The 21574-nt window shown below is 36.0% G+C and overlaps 1 protein-coding gene and 1 pseudogene across 1 annotated transcript in view; one reads left to right on the forward strand and one right to left on the reverse strand.

Annotated features, from left to right (window-relative positions):
• Nucleotides 1-4230: 4230 nt before the first annotated feature.
• On the forward strand, nucleotides 4231-5424 carry LOC107679832 (nuclear receptor subfamily 5 group A member 2 pseudogene; annotated as a pseudogene).
• A 4258-nt stretch (nucleotides 5425-9682) lies between these two features.
• LOC107679833 (adhesion G-protein coupled receptor D2-like) overlaps nucleotides 9683-21574 on the reverse strand; it is a 98340-nt gene continuing 86448 nt past the window's right edge. The window contains exon 9 of the mRNA XM_016475522.1: nucleotides 9683-9854. Coding sequence (XP_016331008.1) covers nucleotides 9732-9854 — 123 coding nt within the window. The 3' untranslated portion in view covers nucleotides 9683-9731. The remainder of the gene's footprint in view (nucleotides 9855-21574) is intronic.

Genomic DNA, 21574 nt, shown 5'->3' on the forward strand with positions numbered 1-21574 from the left:
GGACTTGTGAGCGTCAGCCTGGGATGTTTCCAGCGTGGCTCTCCGATCTCTTTCAGCTGGGTCTGCCTCTCCACCAGGTCGCGGATCTGCTTCTCCACGGCCTCCAGCTCGAGCGGCACCGAATGCAGCTCGAACGTGTCCTCACCTGCACTCAAAGGTAGACACACATCCGCCATTAAAGCAAGTAACAGTGAGTAAAACAATGGTAATGTGTGTGAATAGAGTATTAGTAATGTAAGCGAGATTAGCGGCAACCACGCTGGCGATGCTAACGGGCTATTTTCTAATAGCGGACTCGGGAAGTCAAAATAAAACTAGTGATAAGGCGCTCTGATTGTTTTTGTTGTAGATAGATAGACAGACAGACGAAGGATAGATAGATAGATAGACAGACAGACAGACAGACAGACAGACAGACAGACAGACAGACAGACAGGCAGGCAGACAGACAGACAGACAGACGGAGGATAGACAGACAGACAGACAGACAGACAGATAGATAGATAGATAGATAGAACTGGTGATGAAGCCATTTCATTTATTACCTTCCAAACACAGAGTTTTATCATGATCATTATTGTGGGTTCAGCCCACACCCTGAACCTGCAAGCTCCTGTCAGTGATTGCGCCAAAAGATAAGCAGATGTAAATATATTTTCCCTTACCTTAAGAGCAGGCAGAGTGCCTTTCAGCTAGCATTTGTAACAAGAAACGTTTGCCCCAGCTTCTCGTGTTTATTTCATCACACCTAAGGCGTTTTATACCCTCCCTCCCCGCGTCAAGTGCGCAGCATCTAAACCATCCTTGGGCGACCGGGACGTCTCTTCTACCTGCTCAGCGCCGCTATGACGGGCCTACATTTGACTTAATATATCCCCAACTGTATCAGTCCTGTTTAATTCCCTTTCATAGCGGTCAGAGGTGACCAGGGACGAGCAGATTGAGCCCTCCACGTCCCTCCTGGCTTTACATGGCTTAGTCAGGAAGAACAAACAAGCGATGAGCTCATTGATATGCAATGTTAAAGAGAATAAAGTTTAGATGGAACAGTGTTGCGATTGATTTTGCATCCAAAAGCTCTCAAAATTTCTCCGAACCACCTAAACAGAAGTAAAACGCATTGAGTAAATATTATCACCAGTGACCAGGTGGACACTGGCCACAAGCAGAGCTTCAGGGGCCGGATTAGATGAAAAACGGGTGTTTGGAGGTCAGTTCATGCACCGCCCCACTTCCTGATTGGTGCGAATCTGGAAGAAGTTAATGTTGAATAAAGATGAAATTTTGACATGCTTGACTGACTATATGATTACAGCACGCTGTAAAGCCAAAGGGAGGGAGATGTTTTGCCCTTTGAAACTCTTTGTACACGATCATAAACTTTTGCAAATACACAATACTGTCCTGAATCGCCCTGCTTTTAAACAATATTTGTTTCTGATTAGCTTCCAACAGGAAGTCATTCATTACACTGACATCAGCCGGCTAGAAATGTCAATGGATTCATCATTTGCCTTTCAAATTTGGTATTATGATTTAACTGCACATTGACTAAACTATTAGTGGTGAAATTCCATATCCTTGTATATCTTTATATGCAATATGCATACTAACAAATTTTAATCAATATGCCATTACTGTAGTGAGCTGATGAACAACTTTGTGTATGGCGAATGCGGTCTTGCTATATTTGTGCATCCATGTCAGTGTACAAATGAACCTCACAAGGGCTTTGGGGGGTTGCCGGCATGAATTTCTCGTGGAATGATCTTTTTTTCACTTAGAAAATCCTTTCTAATTAAAAAGCATCCCAGCATATCACAAGGCGAGGGGTGGTGCTGGGGGTGTCTGCGAGTGGATATGTGGGGTCATCTAGCATGAGCGCTAGTCAAATAAACAATGTATTCCTCAGGACCTAAGGGTTTAGAGGCAGGCTACATCCCGGCCCTAGTGCACACTAAGGCTGTTTCATGAAGAAAAAAAAGAGAGAAAAAGTTGATAATTAGTCCCACAGTGGCTAAATGTTGAGATAGAAAATAAGAGTGCTTACCATGCGATGCTTCAACCTGACTGGATAACTGCTGCTTGTACGTTTTTCCTGCGTTTTTTGGTATCTGTCAGCAGGGCATGATTAAGCGTCTCTTGTCGTGGATAAATTAAACAAACACGTTAATTCTCTCCTCACAACCTGCCTCTCTTGCTTGGGGCGGAAGAGATCAAGCCATTGTCATCGATCAGTCGACTCTTTTAACCCCTCCCCGTGCTTCGAAATGTTCAAACGCGGCCCCACAATAATTAGCTATTAAAATGACTTTTTTATTGTAATGTCTTTCTTTAATTAGTATGGAAAAATGAAAGAGCCACAACTTACTTGCAGAAATTTGGAATGAGAAACCATAGTAACTACACTTGGAAATTCAGCAAATCGGGTCATTCAGTTAAGAAAAATTATTCTGCAAGTTGGCACTCAGAACTTTTCCCAAACATTTAACATTTCTTGAAACTAAAACTGAAATACAGAACAGACAATATATATAGAGAGACAAATACAGACAGACAGACAGACAGACAGATAGATAGATAGATAGATAGATAGATAGATATAGGCAGACAGACAGACAGACAGACATAGATAGACATAATACATAAAATGACAGGCAGACAGAAGGAACAGTAGATAGAGCGACTGATAGACAGCCAGCCAGACAGACTGTTCAAGTTTTTCCGCCACTCTTGCTCTGTACTTGAGAGGCTTCCTTAACATCTCACCCTCAAAAACAGCTTGACTGACAGGTCTGTGTTTGTTTAATGCTTTTCACGAGGGCTAAAATAACCCGTCTGGAGCTGGAGATTTGTAATTGGTCATCTTCTGGTTAACCCCTCCCCCTTCCTTGTCCTGATTGTGGCTGCTGGTGTCACCCAGGGGTCAAACATCCTCACCAGCGCCATGAAGGACTCGCGGCTTGTTCTACAGACCTCATTACATTGCTGATGGAGTCACTTCCCCTACACCCCCTCTTTTTTTTGTCGGCCGAGGCAGTCTCGATTATTTTTAGGGGAAAAGAGAGCAGGCAGAGAAGTGTCAGCTGGCTCATTAGATATGGCTGGGTGTGTCCGAGTGCTTTCACAATCGTTTGGACCCCAGCAGTCTCCATTAGGAGGGACTACAGCGGGATGACCACGCTCCCATTCAACCCCGGGTCAAAGGGATAAATAAAAGATCACATGAGGTGGCCCCTCAAAACCTGATTAAATAGAGCCACACGCCAGGGATTCATTAGCAACCCCTGCCGCCACAGAAGCATCTGAAACACAGGATCATATATGCAGCTCACCGCAACACATTAACACGCCATAAATTAAAGACATGACAAGCAAAAATCTGATGAAAAACTAAGAGGCATTTGAGATCTTGAGATCTCCCTGGAGGTCTGTTTCCCCCAAATTAATTTGCTTTCTCATCAAAATCTCCATATTTTAAGCATGGAATAAAAAAATATATGTAAGCTACCATTCAGAAGTTTTAATTTCTTTATGTTTTTGAAAGAAGTCTTTTATGCCCACAAAGGCTGCGTTTATTTGATCAATAATACCGCAGTGCAATATAATCGGCAATATTATTACCATTTAAAATAACATGTAAAAATGTAATATATTCCTGTAATGCAAAACTGAATTTTCAGCATCATCATTCAGAAATCATTCTATGCTGATTGGTGCTTTAAGAAACATTTGTTTTCATCATTGTCAATGATTAAAACAGTTGTGCTGCTTAATATTTTTGTGGAAACCATGAGACATTACAGTATAAAAAAAAAATACAATTAAATGCATACTTTTATTCAGCTAGGATGCATTAAACAGACATTTTCTAATGTTAGAAAAGATTTATATTTCAAATAAATGCTGCCTTTTTTTCGTTCATCAAAGAATCCTGAAATCCTGGTTACTGGTTTCCACATAAATATGAAGCAGCAGCAGCATCTGTTTTCATCATTGATAATAAGAACCATTATTAATAACTGAACTCCAATAATAATTGAGCACCAAATCAGCATATTACAATGATTTCTGAAGGATCATGTGCCACTGAAGACTGGAGTAATGGATCACAGGGATAAAATACATTTTACAATATATTCAATTAGAAACATCTATTTTAAATTGCAATAATATTTCACAGTATTACTGCATTTTCGCTCAAATAAGCACAGCCTTGGTGAGCATGAGTCTTCAAGACTGGTTTTCTGATTCTGATTATCAAAAAAAAAAAAAAAGTGTATATAACCACCCACATTTTAGTAACCCCAAAATTGTCTTTATCTCACCTTTCCTCAGACGTCAAGAACCTGGAGAACTTCCACCTGGTGGAGAGCGTCCAGGAACAGGTCAACGCGGCACTGCTGGACTACGTCATGTGCAACTATCCTCAGCAGATGGACAAGTTCGGCCAGCTGCTGCTGCGGCTGCCGGAGATCCGGGCCATCAGCCTGCAGGCCGAGGAGTATCTGTACTACAAACACCTGAACGGTGACGTGCCCTGTAACAATCTACTTATAGAGATGCTGCACGCCAAACGTGCCTGAGGACCGGCGGCGAGCCTTTCGTCTCGACACATCTGCACTCACTGCTCCCAGCACCACCTCAGTCCAGCGTGATCACCAGACATAGCCTTCGACTGATGCACACTCACTGCATGGGTTTGTGCTGGGCCGGACACTTTGGATCTGAGAACCCCATAGTGAGGGTTTGGCGAAGGGCAGATGCATTTCTGGTAAAGAAATGAATGAATCCAGAGTTATAATGACCTCTAGGCTGCGGATTTGTCGTAGTATTGTCGAACCATGACTGTCAGTCGTTATTTGTTGTGTGTGCAGCTGATCGAATCGTCCACCTTACACTCAGACTTGAGGTGGCAGGTTTAAGATTACTGGGAAAGGACTGGGCGCTCTTTCAAGACTGGTTTGCCAGCATTGACCCAAAGTTTCCATTAGGACCTGGCCATGTAGCCTTCCTCTGTCTGTTTTAAGGCACACAAGCTGGGCCGGAGCCAGTAGGCGGAGGTAAGATGGACAACCAGCCATTGCCCGCATCTGCCCCAACTAAGACTTTATTCCAACCCCTCACCAAAAAAACCCCCTCTCTTTTCAAATGGGCAGCCATTTCTTCTTCTTTGTCACTCTGAGGCTGCTTTTACCAATATTTTCTCACCAAAAGTGGAAAAGGATGACTATCACAAAATCTGTCAAGAACACGTCCGGGTCATATTTAATCTCAAAATCATAAGAGAGAAATGAGAAATTATTGATGTCTAATATTTGGTCCAATAGCACGAAAAAACTATTAAATTATTCTGAACACTGAATAAAAATTAATTTTGTAGGTAAATGTGCTAAATGCTGTCATGAAAGTAAGAAATAAATAATTATTAGCGATTTTATTAATTTGTTTGAAAAAATTTATTTTGGAGTTAAATGTGCTAAATTGTCATGGCAATTCATAAAATACAACAATTCACAATAAAACAGAATTTTGGGAATAAAATTCTAAATTGTCATAAAAGTAAGAATTAATAATCATTAACAATTTTATTATGAACTGAATTAAAATAATTAATTTTAAAAAGAACTGTGGACAGAAATGTGCTCACCTGTCATGACATAATAAAAATTGAATACATAACTGAATACAAAAAAAATCTGGTTGTAAAAATACTAAATTGTCATGAAAATAAGAATGAATAATTAGTAACAATTTTATAATTAATTTAATGAAAATAATTCATATTAAAAATAATTTTTGAGGTAAATGTGCTAAATTGTCCAGACATAAACATTTAATAGATAATTCATAATAAACTATATTTTGGGAGTAAAAATGCTTAATTGTTATGGAAATGGGAATTAATCATTATTAACAATGACCAAATTAATGCAACTATAAAACCTTAATCAAAATATTTTCTTATTTTTTGATTTGTGGGATGCATTGTGACCTGGAAATGTATTTACTAAGATTCGCCCTCAAAAACTCACAACACACTTTTTTCTATTTATTAGTGTAGATTTTTCAGCTCGGTTGGAACATTTTGGCAGTTTTGTTCATCAACAAATGTGAATACGAATATAGCGCGGTCTCAAAGCCAGTATGAAGAAATACCGCCTCCGTCAACACAAGACCAAAGCCTGCAGAGAACAAAAAAGAGAGAGAAAAAAAACAACAACCTTAACTATCAGTATTAATAATTTGTAATGCCACAGTCATGTGAGTCTTGCCTTATTTCATTTCCATGCTAGCTAACCGTGCTGATGTGAATTACGATATGTAAAATAAAAAGTACATATATATAACGTATTAATGTTATACAATTGAAAAGAAATGAGGTGTTTGCATTTATGTGGGAGATAACTGTGATGCGTTCAATTGCAAAGCAATGATTTCATATAAAAACGAAACAAAATGTTCAGAAAAGATTATATTCCTCGTTTGCTTTCTTAGGTGTGTACAGTTTTCATCTTTCTTAACCAGTACTTAATTATGTCGTGAGACACTAAATCAGAGAGGAATCTCACTTAATACGAGTTTCGAAATGTTTTTTTTTTTAATTGTGCTGGCTTATTTCTGTGGACATCTGTTTTTACGTTCTACGTTTGAATTGTACGTCACTGGTTAAGCTTAATTTATTGTTTTGGTTTCATCCATGTGTTCCTGCACAGTGGGGTGGGGTCATGACTAAATGTATTTGTTTACTGTAGCACGTTTTTAAAAATGTAGATACGAGATGCAGTTACAGAGCTAAATGGTGATTGAGTGATTCACATTAAATAACCATCAGTCCTGCCACTGTAAAATATCAAGAGCTGTACTGAAGTGATCCGGTGTGACTGACTGGTGCATCTTTTCTATCGTGAGATTTCACTGAATGTTTTCATGATAGCGTCTGTGTTCTATACCAAAGGCAGCGTCTGTCCTTCACTTGTACTTACCTGTTTGCTTCACAATGAACGGATGAGAGCTTTGATAATTGGGGACTGCCGTTGATTTTCCTGAACACTTCATTTGACTGTATTTTATACAATTAGTGTTCACGTCAACACGAAATCAAAATTGATCCAATTTGCTTCCATATCTATCAGCTGGTGTCACCTAGAGCAGAAAATAGCCAATATTATTCAATTACAAAGAAAAGAAAAACAAAGCAAACAAAACAAAAGCAGAGGAAATGAAAGCAAAACAAAACAAAAGCAGAGGAAAGGAAAACAAAAAGCAAAGCAATACAAAACAAAATAAAAGGGTAGCGAAACAAAACAAAAGCAGAGGCACAGAAAGAAAAACGAAACAAAAAAAAAACAAAGCAAACAAAACAAAAGCAGAGGCACAGAAACAAAAATGAAACAAAAACAAATCAAAGCAAACAAAACAAAAGCAGAGGCACAGAAACAAAAACGAAACAAAAACAAATCAAAGCAAACCAAACAAAAAAGCAGAGGCACAGAAAGAAAAACGAAACAAAAACAAAGCAAACAAAACAAAACAAAAGCAGAGGCACAGAAAGGAAAATGAAACAAAAGCAAAGAGAAGCAAAACTAAATGAAAGAAGAAAAAGTGAAAGCAAAACAAAAAAACAAAACAAGCTAATGGAAGGAAAAATAAATAAAACAGAGGAAAGGAAAACAGAAAACAAAAAGCCAAACAGAACAAAAGCAGAGAAAGGGAAAGCAGAACAAAGAAAAACAAAACAAAAGCAAGGGGAAGGAATACAAAACCAAGCCAAACAAAAGCAGTAAATTAATCAAAATTAATATTAATATTATAAACTGTACTGTAATAAATTGCAAATGATGATAAGTTTTTTTAAAGAAACCTTAACATTAGCAGACATTAAGATGCTCTTCTGACGACAAACTTGGCTCTCAACCTTCATTTTCCTTTGAAAAATCTCCTCAAAAGTATGTGCTTGTGTTTCAGAAGAGGAGTAATTTCCCAAAATCCACTGCAAACTCACATTCAGCTCTATTTTGACATGTAACGGCCACTATTCATTACCAAAAAGTATTGCCACAATTTTTGTCTGATGAAATTACCTGCTTTATGTGGAAATATGTCAAAATACGGAAGTAAATTGGGTCGCAAATGTCATTTCGTGTTGACTGTAAAAGGTCAAAAAGTATCGTCCACGCAGTAAAAAATGTTAAGGTGCCTGTTGTATCACACCTGAAATTAAATGTGTTGATTTAAAAAGCAGTGAAAATAGCCACCATGGTGACTTCTCCCAATCATCAGATGATTTTTTTTAACAAACATGATGTTACACTTAAAGCAGTGTAATACTTTCTACAACATTTTTGTCAGTGTAAGTCATTTACATTGATAAGGCCAATGTAGAAAGTATTTTGTACGAGCACAACTGCTTTAATCAACATTTGCTGCATGGCATCTACGGCCCCATTTGTACATAAGACCACTTCTTTATCGATTCTAGGGAAATTGGTTTGTATTTGCTTCGTTTTGTGACTCTACTGTGTTGTGTGTTGATCAGACCGACAATCTTAAGAAATCCAGTGCCCCTCGTTCCCATTTTGTTCCCCACCACCGGAAGTCCTGCAGCTGCTTTGGATGTGTGCTTACCCTCCTGAATGTTTGGATTGGGATTCTCTTGTTTATGCGCTGGAAGCCGCAGTCAGACCCGCATCTCTGATGTCACCTCTCTTGCCATAAAGAGTTTCCATACAAGCTCTTGGAATCTTTCCATCATATTTTAATAAATGACTATTATGCCAAAAGTTGTTGTTTTATTTCTATTTCTGGCATCGATGATCATTGAACAAGTTTCACCCTACTAATCATACAAACATGAACACTTGATACAAATTCAAGAATAGGAAAATGGCTTCAGATTTCAAGAACACGTGCCTGATCCTGTTACACTCGCAAATATAGTGTGAAGACAAACTAAAAAGTATTAAACTGCCTATTATTTACAGCAAAGATTAACTATAGCTTATTCAAGATTAAACCTGTACAAAATAGAGTAAATCTTCAATAAGACATTCAAAGTAGTAAGACTGTTTGTCACAAATGAACATTATTATAGTTTACGCCAAGATAAATTACAAAATATGTAGAAACATTAAAGGGATAGTTCACCTAAAAATGACAATTCTGTCATCATTTACTCACCTTCAAGTTGAAACCAAAAATATATTTTGAAGAGTGTTGTAATCAAACAAGCATTTTTGTCCACACTATGGAAGTCAATGGCTACCGTCAACTGTTTGGTTACCAACATTCTTCAAATGATCTTATTTTGTGTTCAACAGAAGAAAGAAACTCAAACAGGCTAATGGAAGCAAAACAAAAGCAGAGGAAAGGAAAACAAAAAGCAAAGCAAAAGCAAATTGAAGCAAAACAAAATAACATGCAAAATAAAAAGCAAATTGGAGCAAAACAAAAAGTAGAACAAATCAAAACAATACAAAACAAAATAAAAAAAAGAAGCAAAACAAAACGAAAGCAGAGGAACAGAAAGGAAAACAAAACAAAAACAAACCAAAGCAAAAAAAAAGAAAAAAAAAAGCAAAGCAAAGAGAAGCAGAACTAAATAAAAGCAGAAAAAAGTTGAGGGTGAATAAATGCTGACAGAATTGTAATTTTTGGGTGAACTATCCCTTTAAGGATATCATTTACACACTATCTGCACTTTACCAAAACACAAGACGTGAAGAATTGTTTCAATGAAGACACATGTCGCTGTTCTGCTGAGGAGGTGAATATTGGGATGTCAGTTCGGCCTCCATGGGTACGTTCAGACTGCATTCGTTTGGAAGTCTGTCTTTAGGTTTTCTCAAGTTCTCCTGAAAGATTGAGAAATAAGAAACAATAAGAATTAATACAGAGAAAATAACACATTCTAGCATACTTTTCACACCCAAAAATTGCAATTTAGCATACTTTTATGTTATACTTTTCACAAAAATAGTATTCTAAATGCAAAGAAAATTATGTTTTGGACACTTAAGTGCATGTTAATTGCAATTTATTGAGTTTCAATTCATATTAAATGCAGCTGTTTGAACTTAAAAGTGCTCTTTTGCATATCAGAACAGATCTTTGACCTGTAAACAATTCCTAAATGTGGCCAAGCGTATACTAACATTTCATAGAATATCAACATTATGATTTCCACAGTGATATATAGATATTTGTAAACCAAAACTTCATTATTCTCAATCACACAAGCACAAAACCGTATTTTCAAATGATAGCAAAATTGATTGAGCTGCACACCAAATTCTTCACAGGCACAGATCTGAGCTGTTTTAAATCTAAAATAGAAAGCATATACTCTGGCAAGAGCACTAAACCAACACAACCGCACGATTTACTGAAGCCCTTCATTTTGAGAGCCGTCCTGCTGAGCGACTGTGAGAACAGACTGCAGCAGTGACAGATTCATTCAGACCGCTCGAATCCATCAATACGGTAGTCAGTCAAAAACAACAAGAGATTACAATTGGATTATTTCACCACAACCATGAGGAAATATAACCTAGAAGTAAAATGCAAATGGAATGAATTCACAGTTACTTAAAGGGACCTTAAAGGGGTGATTGATTGCGATTTCACTTTTTTAACGTTAGTTAGTGTGTAATGTTGCTGTTTGAGCATAAACAATATCTGCAAAGTTACGAAGCTGAAAGTTCAATGCAAACGGAGATATTGTCTTCTAAAATTCTGGCGGTTTAATGCCTACAAAAACGGCTGGTAGGGACTACAACGAGTTATTTACTGGGTTCATGACATCACAAACCCAGATAAACCCCAACAGCGCGATCCTCTTCAATAATATCCTTTGCTTCTCAATCGGGCTCAAGCTGATAAGTGATATTAACGACGCGGTTGTTTACAATACAACCGGAGCACATGCTGCTGAGAGGGGCGGGACCATTAGACGCACACTAGAGGTGGTTTAGCCAATCACAACACACTGGGCTGGCTAACCAATCAGAGCCCATCGCCTATTTCTGAGGGAGGGGCTTCATAAAAGCAGGAAATTGAATGCCTACAAAAACGGCTGGTAGGGACTACAACGAGTTATTTACTGGGTTCATGACATCACAAACCCAGATAAACCCCAACACGCAACGAAGGGGGCGGGGCCATGCTGCGCTGCTTTAGAGAAGAAGAGAAAACTAGAGGTGCACGTAAAAATCTATTCATATATAGTCTTCTAACGATTCTAATGGATTCACAAGTTTCAAAATCAATGTTCTAAAGCAGCGGTTCTTAATACCCATAAACCATAAACACAATCAAGCCTAGAAAAAAAACGCTGAACCACCCCTTTAAAGAGAACTTAGAACAGAAATACAACTTTAAAAGAATATTCAGAATGTGAACTGAATGTAGAGTTTTTGAACATTTAATTGCATGCAGATGTATTATAGTCATTTCTAAAAATCTAAAATGTTGTCATTTCTAAAAATTATTTCTTAAAAATCGAACTTATGTTGTGTATTTAAATATATTTACAATTACACATTTGTAACAATGAAGCTGCAGTTTAGCACATTTAATATATATATATATATATATATATATATATATATATAGAACACACTTTGTGTTCTATATATATGTAAGACTAAAAGAGATTAGGCTTTTAATTAAGTAATTTTGGATTGAAGTACATGTTTATTTGTGATGAGACAAGACCAAATATTGCAATGTTGATAGACACATCAACTAAATGTCCCCATGCCCTCTTTCTCTTTCAGTTTATTTGAATAATGTCATGAGATTTTTTTCCTGGGAACCTCAACTGACTTATCCATTTAGCCTGCCACTGCATTAAAACAACACATGAAGATGGAAATATAGCTAACAAAAAGAAAAGGCTGAAATCTGTTTTAATAAAACAGTGTACAAAATTTTAAGTACATGTGCTTTAGTATGTTAGTCAACACATCAAAATAAGAGCATTTTGTTAAAATATGATAAAAGATTAAATTAGAAATTAGATTTAAGATTAGAAATTTAAATTAGATTTAAAATGTACTTTAAAGTAAATCTTAATTTGACATTATTACAAAATGCAATTTTTAACAGTGTACTGAAGTGTGTTATGAAAAATATTCGGTGTTTTATTATTGTTATATTATTTGTGTGTTGTGTGTGATTTTTTTTTTTCCTTTTTGGGTGTATTATCCTTTTAGGGTTAACGTATTAAAAACGTTTTCGTTAATTGAAATAATGCTAAATAAAACAAAATATAAATATTAGATGAAAAAGTTAAGCTAAACAATAATTTGTTAAGTAAGTTTGCCTTGGCAACATTAAAACACTAAAATTATAAAGAAATTACTAAAAATGCTAAATAAAATAAATTAACCCTAATCTGTAAAATAAGCACATAACAAAATAACAAAAAATTTAAATAATTAAAATAAAAAATTAAAAATGAAAACAAAAGTAAAAGCTAATTCAAAATATGAATTCAAACTTATATATATATATATATATATATATACTAAATATATAAATAATACTAAAATGATGCTGATAAAGTATGTGAATGACAGTAAATAACAACTTAAGTTTCGGTCTATTTCCAATCATATGATTTCATACAGATTTAAAATATTGTGCATGAGACATATGAACCACTGTCATAGTGCTTTATTATATACACACACACACTTTTATGATTTTTTAAAGAATTCTAAATTTTTGGGTGTATTATCCATTTAAGTGTGTCACCTACAAACAATAATTATATTATTCATTAACGTATCATTAATTATGCATCCCAGCTAACAACTCCATGTACATATTATTCAATAAAATCAGCCCTGCGTCTTCTACACAAACAGTAACCGTCTATAAATAATCAGCGCACATCAATAGACATCAGGCCACGGTTATTTGTAGTGAGAAACTTTTAGCTCAGCTTAAAATACTGCTCGGACGCCTTGACCCAAACTTCCCAACTTCTGAAATGGACGAATTAATAGATGCATATTAAATAGGAGCAGTTGGATTGTTATGCTAAACCTCACCTCAACATGCAAAACAAACGTGGTAGGTTTGAAACGGAACACAGCGAAGGACACCGTCCTTTCATTTAAATGCATGTATTATACATAAGTTTATATATAAAAAAGAAGGACCACAAAAGCACTAATGTGTATTTTTTATCCTTATTAGTCATGAGGAGAAAGAAAGATAAAAAAACTCTTTAAGCACCTGGACCTCGCTCTCAGCATTCCATTAATTACCCAGACAATGGCAACAAGTTCAGAGGCAGATTTTTCAATTTCAGAAAGAAAAAGAGGCAGACAGACAGAGAGAGAGAGAGAGAGGAGAGAAGAGAGGGGGAACAAGACAGATGGAGGGAGATGGAGAGAGAGAGAGAAATGCATGTATTCAGGCTCTTCATGCTATACCAGCACTTAAATCCGACGGACCTCCCATAAAAAAGACTCAAGGTTACGTCCGATTGAAAATCCTCACAAACAACCACTTCAGAAATCCATTTAGAGCCAGTGCTGGAACATCTCATTCAAACATATTGTCCTGTTAAAATGGTCGCGTAGCTCCTCTAAAACTCTTTCTTCGCCGCTGCCGTTTGCCGGGCCTCTTTGTAAAAGCGATTAAATTTCCACATTCTGAAGCACAAAGACATAATTACACAGGATCAGAAATGCAGCCCAAACAGAAGGTCAGACATGAAAAATGACCTCTTATTGTCACAAATGATAGGCCGTTTTGCCAAGAGTAATTTGTAATACCTCGGCTCGCAGTTCGTTGGAACGGCCAATGGAACACGGCCCAGATATAAAAAAAAAATAATGTTTTGTGAGTAATGAGAGTTCAATGGAGTGTATAGAGACTAAAAAGCTCAAATGATGAAAAATAGGAAGCTCACTTATTTCTTTATTAGTTTTAATTCTGTTACAATTTACTCACCCTCATGTCAGTCTACATGTAAACCCGTTTGACTTGCTTTCTTCTGTGGAACACAAAAGGAGATGTTTTGAAGAATGTCACCGATGCTCTATTTCAGTTAAGAAAAATATGGTTTTGAAACACATAAGAAACGTCAAACCTGGCATCAAGTTTTAATTTGCACCAGGGTTATTATTAAGTCAAGTATTAAAACATTTTCATCCCGAGTTCGAATCCCAACTCGAGAACCTTTCCCGATGCCATCCCCCTTTCTCTCTCCCACTTCGCTTGCTGTCAGCTCTGATCTGTCCTATCATAATGTATAGGCAAAAACACCTCAAATAAATCTTAAAAAAACAAAACATTTTCATGAATTGAAATAAAGCTGAAATAAAACAAAATATAATATTAGATAAAATAAACGTAAGCTAAACAATAATTAGAAATGTTGGCAACACTAAAACACTAAAATGATAAATAAATGACTACAAATTATAAATAAAATAAATTAACACGAATCGGTTAAATAAACACAACAACATTGCTAAAAATTAAACGAATTGAAATGAAAAAATTTAAATAAAAGCTAATTCAAAATATTAATAAAAACATATATAAAGTAATTATATACTAAATAATGCTAAAATTATGGTGAACGACAGTAAACAAATTAAGTTTTGGTCTATTTCCTGTCGTGATTTCATATGGATTTAAAATATTGTGCATGAGACATATGGGCCACTTTCATAGCACTTTTTTTGTCATTTTTTTGAGTTTGTCTTTATTTACTTTTGTCATTTATTTATTTGTCATTTTATAAGATTTACATCCCCTGCTGTATTTTATTGTATGAAAAAGAGCAGCGTGAACATTCTGCTAAACATCTGCTTTTGTGTTTTACGCAAAAATGAAAGTCATACAGATTTGAAAAGTATCTGGGCTTTGAACTGAAATAAGATTTTTAGATTGAAGTTATTTTATTACAACCCAGTTACTTATTTAAAACATACTGTACTGTCATTTAGCCATAAGTAAATATGGTTAAATATTTGAGGCTAGTAAGTACGAACAGAACCCCATAGTTACATACCTCTCTAAGCAGACTTTCACCAAAACACCTTTACAAAGATAACTACCGTTCTTTTAAATTATTGTAGTATTACTGCAAAATCTGCAACCTATAATAATTTTATAAGTGGTGCAGTTAAGCGCTACTGGTTGGAACGAAGGCCAGACTAAGAGTGAAGCTTCGTTAATGAGATCCGAGTTGCCTAAAACACTTAACGACGTGCCAATGGATCCAAGAACAATACTTTGTAAATGGCATGCTAACAAACGTGCGCTTATACTGCAACCAGATATCTGGCCACTGTATCACGAACCAACCCAAATCCTCAGAAGTTCAAATATCTGCTTATTTTATAAAAACTAATACCATTATTAAATAAAACAATAAATCAAGGCTAAAATGTGCCGTGTTCTTTGTGAACTGTATTTGGGATTGGTGGTTTTTGTGGATACTGTTGTTGGCGAAGACACACTAAATATATTCTGTATCAAAGGTCTTCCTGGATTCACCCCTTTTAATGTAAGAGGTGTATCCAAGGTCACTTCCTGATTGTGAATCCTCCAATGAGGTGCAAGATTCAATGCTCAAGTGTTTCTTTGTGGTCTGACAATAGGAAGTGTCAGAATTTTCAATACATGTGCTTGGAAATGTCACCCAAGGTCATATGAGCGTGACAGGAGTTTGAGCAGTCAAACATAACAAAATCAAACATGCTCTTTGTAGACACGGCTACATCTACAAAACCATGTGTATGCTGCATAACATACATTTACCGCTACACAAAGAGCATAAAATCATTCATAACAGCCTGGAAAAAGCTGAACTTTGCAGAACCTTGAACCCTGAACCTTGAATTGTGACCCACTGATGGAGCGCTCAGGAAACAGCAGAAGATTGGGAAGGTTCACGCCGCGGCACAAGCAAATCAAACACAATAAGGCAACCGCTGCTAAGCACATGCACACACATCAAAACTACAGCTCTGGAATAGGAAATTAACGCAATTTTAGTTTTTTGCATAATTAGCACTGCTTACAAACACAGGATTCTGTTGAGCCGTCACAACACTATGTTGCTAAACAATTAAGGTTTTTCTTCACAATATGAAGCAGGTACACAAGTCAGTGATTTTCAGGGCAGAATTGGCTGAGGTTTGTCTTGTGCAATGCAAATGCCTTGTGGTCTGTAAAAATAATGAAATGTCAATTTATATAAATGTAAAAAATTAGCAAAATTAACTAAATAAATAAATACATTAAAATGTTTAACAGTTTAGCACAGGAATATGAATGAATGAATATGGTTGACTGTGGAAACTTTTTAAATTATCAATGTAAAACTTATCAAATTAATAAAATTAATAAAAAAATACAGCATTTCATTTGAACTTTTTAAACATTTTATCATGGGAATGAATGAGTGAAAGAATGAATGAATGAATGAAAGAATGAATATGGTTGATTGTGGAAACTTTTTAAATTATCAATGTAAAACTTATACAAATTTATAAAATTAACTAAAAATACAAAACAATTTCGTTAAACTTTTTAAACATTTTAGCATGGGAATGAATGAATGAATGAATTTCAATTTTTAACATTTTAGCCCAGAAATATGAATTTTGTGTTTTGAGTATATATTGAGTATATGAGTATTGTATATTTTGTTAAATATATTAACATTAAATTATACATAAAATCCTAAGTTTTCAAAGTATGACATTTGAAATATATAATATATATATATATATATATACACACACACACACACACATATAAAACATTTGTTTTTTTTTGGTACAATGTCTTTCCCCATGAACTTCCATTGTAGTAATCAACAGCATGCACTGACGTGGTTGATAAATCTAGTTAAATTTAACCTTCAACAGAAATGAACTGAAATAGCACTAATGCACTAGACTGCGTCTCTTTCATTTTTTATCTTATTCAAGACAGCCAGCACGCCTGCTTGACCATTTCAGCACATTTGCCAAGAGGTATAAAGATGCAGAAGTCAAGCGAATGCAGCACATTAGTCTCTGTCGATCATTTTTCCGAAATTTGGTGAAGAAAGAGCATTGAAGAACCTTTGGCTGTCCGCCTCACCTTCTTCTGAAAAACAGCTGTTCGTACACAGCAAATCGGCAGTTATTTAGTCTGCCAGTCGATCCTTGGAGACCGTTAAGTTCCTCTACAACACTGGTTCCCTGGCAGCAGCTACTTGATATCAGACAGCCTGTGCTCGCCAAGCGAACATGATACGCTCTGAAAGACGGCCACATCAGAGGTCCGGAGCCTGGGACCATCAAAGAGAGCGTGGAGGGAGCTCCGGGGGGAACACTGGTGTGCATCTGGTTCAGTATGCATCAGAGAGGAGGGCTGCTTTGTGTCACCTGCAGAGAGAACCAGGCAAAGCCCGTCAAGCTGTCATTGACCTGTGGCAAGATTGTCGGTGCCTGCCACCACTGTTAGCGTGTGTGCTCCTCACGAAAGGAGACACTGTATCTGTTTAACATCAGAGAGCCGAAGGAATTCTGATTGACATTGTATGATGTGTAAACCAACAGGCCGTAGAACATGTGCAGATGTGATATACCTCTCCTGAGAACGATTTACAGGGTGTTTTTGTAGATTCGGGCCAGATTCGAATCCAATTTTCCCACATGAGCACCTTGGCTTAATTCGACCAGGGGAAACATGCTAATTGCAAGGCAATGGCTCCAGCTTTCACAGTGATATTTAATAACCAACAATTATTGGTTATTCATCTTCACGTCGCTCCAAACTAGTAAGAGTTTCTTTTGTCCATGTTTTCATTGGAACATTGAGGCAGACGTCATTGATCCTGGATGGGCACAAAACATAATAGACTTGACTAAAATTCATCTAGACAGGATGGCGACATTGAAGTTAGGGTCCAACTTAATGAAAAACAAACAGCATAACAGTCAAAATTGACACAATACCAATTTTAGCTAATGCTCCACCTTCTTTAGATGTTTAGCCCATAAAAACTATTACAACTCTGTTCTAAAAACTAGCGATCTACAGTACTTCTACAGTACAGTACTTGGGGGTCATTCACAGTTTTTGTATTCCACTGCGCTACTTTTCCATAGTTTCTCCAATGTAAAGACTGCAAACGTTGCATTTGCATCTTGCGTCTTTTACAACATTTCGCAAATGTCATTCTGTTTTAAAATTGTGAAGCTCAAGTTAAAAATAGTTTAAATTTTAATAAAAATACGACTCTAGACCTTGACAATTTTTCCAATGCACTGAAAAACGCATGCTGTGAGAACTGGCTTTTTTATAGCACATTTTATAGGTACGATGTACCTTGTTTTAGCCAAATGCTAAGGCAACATTACAAGTAACCATCCCAGAATGCATTGCAAGAAACATGACATGACTGGTGAAGACAAAATTGGTATATTTAATGCAATTGGAAATTTAAGTTAAAAATAACTAATAATTGTCCCAACATTTTAATTTACGCTGATTAGAGGCTTTAGCTTAGCAACATGCTAATGTTAAACTATTGGAATTAAATGCGAGTCACAGAAGAGCGCTATTCTGTTTAGCAACCTTTGAAGTTATATGACACTGAACATGATAGAGTTGAAGGGAGCTGACTATGCTAAGCAAATTGCTAGGTTTTGGAACAGAAACATCTCTTTAAATATGTGCATACTGTACATTTAGTTTGTTAGCTTAGCAACATGCTAATGTCAAACTCTACTGGAATCAAATGTGAGTCACAGATGAGCACTATTTGTTGGCGTGCACAGTTGCTGTCAATGCAGAATGCTTCATTTCGGTTTTTGAAGATACATCTTTTCAAACATGGCAACTCTGAAGGGAACTAACTATGGTAGACAAATCGCTAGGCTTTGGAACAGAAATATCAAAAAAGAAAAATGTGCATACATTTAGTTTGTTGGCTTAGCCACACAATATCAAACTCTATTTAAAAACAAATGCAAGTAACAGAATAGCTCTATTTGTTTGTATGCACTGTTGCTGCCCATGTAGAATGTTTCATTTAAAGGGATAGTTCACCCAGAAATGAAAATTACCCCATGATTTACTCAAGATATCCTAGGTGTATATGACTTTCTTCTTTCAGACGAATACAATCGGAGTTATATTAAAAATATCCTGGCTCTTCTAAGCTTTATAATGGCAGTGAATGGGGGACGAGATTTTAAAGCCCAAAAAACTGCGTCCATTCATCATAAATAGTGCTCCACAAGGTTCCGGGGGTGAAAAAGGCCTTCTGAAGTGAATGAATGCATTTGTGTAAGAAAAATATCCATATTTAAAACCGTAATCTCTAGCTTCCGCTAACTGTCATACTCATGTTCACAAGAGAGTGGCATTCCAGCGGATGACGTAGGCGTAGCGTAAGCTCCGGTGAGAAGTGACGAACACAGAAGCACAGAAGATAAAACACAACAACGGTCACGATTTAGAAGTACAAAATGAGGATTTGAAGAGAAAAATATTGGAGGATTTAGATATAAGCCAAGAGGAGACTGGTTTTCTTTTGATGTAAACAAAACTTGGTTCTCGCGAGACTAACATATTCTCACCGGAGCTTACACTACGCCTACATCCTACGTCATCCGCTGGAACGCCACGCTCTCATGGACAGTTAGCGGAACTAGTAATTATGGATTATAAACTTATCTTTATAATCTTACACAAATGCATCGATTCACTTCAGAAGGCCTTTATTAACCCCCCGAAGCTGTGTGGAGCACTTTTTACGATGGATGGATGCACTTTTTTGGGCTTCAAAATCTCAACCACTATTTACTGCCATTATAAAGCTTGGAAAACCAGGATATTTTTTTTTATATAACTCTGATTGCATTCGTCTGAATCAAGAAAGTCACACCTAGGATGGCTTGAGGGTGAGTAAATCATGGGGTAATCTTAATTTTGGGGTGAATTATCCCTTTAAGTAACTCTTTAGGTTACATTAACATACTTCCTTAAAAGGGAGCTGACTATGCTATGCGAGAGCTCTAGGTTTGGGAGCAGAAATATCCATTTAAATATGCACATTTACATTTAATTTGGTGTAAATGCTTCAGTTTATTTAAATGTCACTTTGACTAGATGCTACAAACAAGTTTTTTTAAGTAACATCTAAAGTTAAAGCTATTTCTCAAGCGAGTGACAATAAAAGTAAATTAGATCATACTATTTGAAATTTTTATGAAGACATTTTTAAGAATTTCTTTTGGCCAGTGCTGGACACACATGGGGAGATCAGAAACCAAACGCCGTCTTTGATATACATGTCAGACTAAAATTTGGCGTTCATGAATAATGAATGCATGTGGTGGGGGAGCATCTTCAATGAGCCAGGAGAGAGCAGCGGTAGCACTCATCTAGGGTCTGGCACACGGCTCTAATGACTAGACCCAGAGCCCACCACAAGCCCACCGCTAACAGCAGCAGCGCTCTATGGGACCGCCAGCTGTTTAATTAAGCATTAGTCTAATCTGCATCTATTGAGCCAGACGTCTGTTGGACTTCTGAGAGGGATGTTAAATGTTTCAGGTCTAAATGAGAGCCTGATCCCGTTATCTCAAACTACTGACCTGCATTTCAATGTAAACAGGAAAATACTCTCAACATGAATGGAAGCATCTTTTTTTCCCTCTCTTTGTCCCAGCTGTTTGTTGGCAAGAACTTCACACAGCGCTAACAGATCCATTTCACAAACAGACAAAAGTGATAATTAAGAAACATCTGAGCTGTTTACACAGCGCTTGCCAAGATTTAAGTGAAACTGCAAATGCTGAATGTTTCATTATTTTTTAGCAACTGCTGTGACCTTGAGTGATCTCCATTTGGGTGACTGGCAGAGCCAGGATTAAAATACCTTTGCATCCGAAATTCCAGGAAAAATTATGAAACATTCTGAGATTTTACTTGGAACTCTAAAAGTCAAGATAAACAGTGTGGAAATTGATAATTAATTCATGTTGATGTAAAAAAAATAGGGTACAAATTGCAAACTGGTATTGCTTTATGATTTTATGTTTTATGGTACCCTGATATTGAATATAAATGTATTATTTATTATTACAGCCAAGGATTGAGGTTTATATTAAAAAATTAAAAAATATACAATAGTAATGAAATAGTATTATTTAATAATAGTATTAAAATAATTAATAAATTAACAATTAATATTTCTTAATAAATATTATACATTAATGATAAAATTATATAATTTAATATATAATTAGATAATGTATATATTATATACTGTATACATTTATTTATATTAAAAGTACATATATTATACATATATCATATATTGTACATTACATAAAAGTACAAATTGCAGTAAATAAATTGTAAACAGAAAAAACATTAAATGGTGACATAAATTTATAAAACGCTGGTATTGCTTTATGATTTATAGTTTTATTTTTGTTTTATGGTAACCTGATATTGAATATAAATTTGGTATTATTACAGCCAAGGATTGAGGTTTACATTAAAAAAGAAAAAACTATATTAGTACTAAAAAATA

The sequence above is a fragment of the Sinocyclocheilus anshuiensis genome, unplaced genomic scaffold (genome assembly GCF_001515605.1).
Source record: "Sinocyclocheilus anshuiensis isolate Anshui unplaced genomic scaffold, SAMN03320099.WGS_v1.1 scaffold756, whole genome shotgun sequence".
Classification (NCBI taxonomy): Eukaryota; Metazoa; Chordata; class Actinopteri; order Cypriniformes; family Cyprinidae; genus Sinocyclocheilus; species Sinocyclocheilus anshuiensis.